The sequence below is a fragment of the Terrapene carolina genome, unplaced genomic scaffold (assembly GCF_002925995.2).
Source record: "Terrapene carolina triunguis isolate 2854851 unplaced genomic scaffold, T_m_triunguis-2.0 Scaffold97, whole genome shotgun sequence".
Classification (NCBI taxonomy): Eukaryota; Metazoa; Chordata; order Testudines; family Emydidae; genus Terrapene; species Terrapene triunguis.
In genome coordinates this window covers 4,930,293-4,933,926 of record NW_020664448.1, presented here as the reverse complement: position 1 = coordinate 4,933,926, position 3,634 = coordinate 4,930,293, and the positions used below count along the sequence as shown (strand labels likewise).

The 3,634-nt window shown below is 45.2% G+C and overlaps 1 protein-coding gene across 1 annotated transcript; it reads right to left on the bottom strand.

Moving 5' to 3' along the window:
- Positions 1 to 2,906: 2,906 nt before the first annotated feature.
- Positions 2,907 to 3,393, bottom strand: THRSP (thyroid hormone responsive). Its single transcript, XM_026651576.1, has one exon. The coding sequence runs from the start codon at positions 3,297 to 3,299 to the stop codon at positions 2,907 to 2,909; it is 393 nt and encodes a 130-aa protein (XP_026507361.1). The 5' UTR covers positions 3,300 to 3,393.
- Between the last annotated feature and the right edge of the window lie 241 nt (positions 3,394 to 3,634).

Sequence of the window (3,634 nt, the reverse complement as noted above, 5' to 3'; positions counted from 1 at the left end):
GTTAACCAGGACAACTTTAAGTGAGGAGTTACTGTATAAACATGCTGGGGAAGAAGGAATATGGGTTATTGTATAATAACTACCATGCAGTGACAACCTAATGGGAGAGCGGAACCCCTTTCTTTCATGTGATCTACAAAAATTGTTGTGCCTCTGCCTAGCAGTGAACAAACAACGTTCCCAGAGCTGTGTTGAGATCAGACAGTTATGCTGCACAACCCAAAAGCCTGGGTATATGGTGCAATGTACAGTAATTTGGGAGTTTATAGAAGCAAACCAACTGACAAGTAACAAATGGTGAAATCAGCAAGGCGTACATTGACTCTGTTTAAAACGTGGTAGGGGAAAGGGAGGGGGCATAACTTTTTGTTAAGTGATGGAAGCCCCTTATTTTTATTCCCCTCCTTTGACTATTCCATTTGTCTGGCGTGGTATGTTTTGTGCAAGTACAAGCAGCCAGCTAAAGCTGTTAGTGAACAATAGGTTTATCCTGCACCCGGGAGAGTGGACAAATATCTTCTAGTAGATCTGCCAGTAACACTTATCTGAATCAACTAGCACTGTGCTTTCTGCTGGAAGCAGTCATCACCTTCCTTCCCAAGAGCTGAAGTATGTCCCCTCCTGCCTCATTCCTGGACAACCTGACCTTTGCTCATGGGTGGTGGGTATCATAGGCTGGGGGGGCTGTGCCTCCCCACACAGCCTGGCGTGGTCCTACCTATGCTCTGCCCCCAGGTCTCCTCCTGCATTTCCCGGTGCTCTGCCGGGGTTGGGGCTGGCCAGCCTGCCGTGGGGACTTGGGGCAGCTGGCACTGGGGCCCACTGGCCGTCCGGTGCTCTGGGGCTGGGGGCCATGGCAGGGGTGCTCTGGGCTCCTGGGGGGGGGGGGGGGGGGGGGGGGGCGGGGCCTTGGGTAGAAGGGGAGGGGCCAGGGGCTAGCCTACCCCCATGGCTGGATCATTGGCTGCCCATGACTTCGCTGGTGTAGGGAGAGGAAAAATACCCATGAGTAAAATGCTGGCCCCCTTGAAGTCATGACTAGCATCCATCACATGTCATTTTTTCTTTCCCTCTTCTTCTCTCAAAGGAGAAATTGAGTGGGTTTTTAAATAAGTAATTTAATGTGTTACATCCCCTGTGCTCTGTGGGTGCTTGAGAAGCAAATTGAAGACCTGCACCTTTATACTTGGAGTGGAACGTGGTGACTTTGGTGAAGTATTTAGTTCCTGGGGGAGTTCATTCCACAGCCTTGGACCAGCCCTTGAGAAAACCCTGTCTCCTTCACAGACAGTCTTTATGCTTGAGGTACAGAGTTACATGTGTCTGAGGAGTATTTCAGTTTGTGATGTTTTATTATCAAGTAGTGGGTGGAAGCAGCCCACTTTTAAAGGTATAGTTACAAGTAAGAAAAGAGGATTATCTTTCACACAGCAGCAGCATAATACAATGATTTTTGCCCTGGTAGTTGAAAATTAACATGCATGTGTGGTATTTGAGATGGACAATGAGTTCATGTTACAGCAAGGAATGATCCCATTTATTCTGGTTATTACAAAACATTGGCTATCAGATGGCCAGCATCTTTGGTGTCAGTCAAGTAATTCACCAGCAGTACTTGCCGCAGGACGTCAACTGTATGCAGCGCAGGGGTGGTAGTGTGTCCTGTGGGATAATCACAAAATAGTCAGCAATTTTGACATGTTCTCTTTTATGTATGTGTTTGAGGAAGTACTGATTTTGATACTGCATTTATTGTCATTCAGAATAGCCAACACAGGAGGGCATTTCTAGGTTCCAATGCTTGAATCATACCTAACTTTTTAAATTACAAAATACTGTTTTTCTTAAGTCTTTGCACCATACTAACCCCCATTAATCCTCCATTTATTACAAGAAGTACAGGAGATAAGGTTTCCCCCTGGAACATATCTCTGTTCCTATTAACTACATATATTGTGAGAGTGCCTAGAGGTCTGAATCAAAATCTTTGTGCGAGTGCTGTACATGTGCACACGCACAAACTACAGTCCCTGCCTCCAAGAGCTTGTCACAGAAGGAAGGGGGGGGTAGCTCAGTGGTTTGAGCATTGGCCTGCTAAACCCAGGGTTGTGAGTTCAATCCTTGAGGGGGTCACTTAGGGATCTGGGGCAAAGTACTTGGTCCTGCTAGTGAAGGCAGGGGGCTGGACTCGATGACCTTTCAATGTCCCTTCCAGTTCTAGGAGATGGGATATCTCCATTAATTTATTTATTTTTAATTTTTTTATTTTTTATAAGGAAGCATTTGAACTTTTCACTGATCAGTTAATTTCAAACTTGAAACTTAATTTCAAGGGCTTGAATTTTTCTAATGTCAGAAAATTATTGTAATCTTTATAACGCAGCTTTCACCCCAGAGCACTCTGCAAAGTACAGTACGTCTAGCAGCACTGTACAATAGCCAATAGGGTGTCCAACCTATGGCACTCCCAAGGATCCTCAGCCAAAACACTAGTCTTACTACAAATGTTCTATGTTCTCTTGTCTCTGCACACAGCAAAAGAAAGAACCTTAGTTATTAAGGTCTCATCTGAATGTTGGTGGACAATGTGAACTGTCTGCCTTAAAACAAATAATCAAATCCCTCTTTAAAATTATCTTTAAGAGGCAAGTAAAAGACCCCCATTTGGTTAAAATGGATACAGCACAATTTCACTACCTTGGAAGAAAGTGATTAATCCCCCCACTAGGATTTGAACCTGTGGGTCCTGCTGTTTTTAGGTGCTGATAACATAATTATCAGTTAAACTAGACTGATAATCACTTAGATTTTGGAGAAAGGGGAGTGGACACAATTTGGCATCTCAGAAAACTTCAACGGAGATATAATGGCTGAGGTCTCACCTTTTGAAGTTATTGGTGGATGTTTCACCAGGTAAGCGTAATTTCACTCTGGTTGATCTGTCCTATAATTTCATTGTATTTTCTGGTCAGGGCATTGGCTTTTCTGGTCAGATGGGTCAGGACACGATACAAGCCTGTAAAGTGATGATAAAGCAGTCCTTCGAGATCGGCCTCCTCTCCGTTCTCTTGTACTTCTTCTCTGCTGGTGATTTGGTGTTTGCTTTCATTTAGAGGCGCCAGTCTACCCTCCACCGCGAGTTTGATGGATTTCAGTTGCATGTAATACTCATACAGGTCCCTGTTGCCAAAATCACCAGTGGATGCGTCATCCTGTTGTTCCATGTAGACGCCTCTGAGGAGGCTGGGAAACATAACCGCATGTTCCATCTTGCGGATTGCAGAGAAGTACTCTTCCATGGCTGTGGTCAGACGGCTTCTCCGGCTCTGAATCTTGCTGGCTTCTGCAGGTCTTAAGAGGGATGCTGGCTGATGGTACTGAAGCCTTTCAAGCTGCTTGGCTGTTACGATGAGAGTGAAAGGAGCACAGGGGACAGGTGGCTTTTAACAGTGGAGGGAAGGGGTGTGTATACCAGCTAAAGACACTCCTCTATTTCCAGCTAATCACACCACTGAGCCTCTGCAGGTCTCCAAACCTGCTTAGTAATCTGTTCAGGGTCAGCATTGGGTCTGTATTTGCAAACTGGACCTCACCCCAAATGATACTTAACTAAATTTCAGAACTTGGCCTTAAA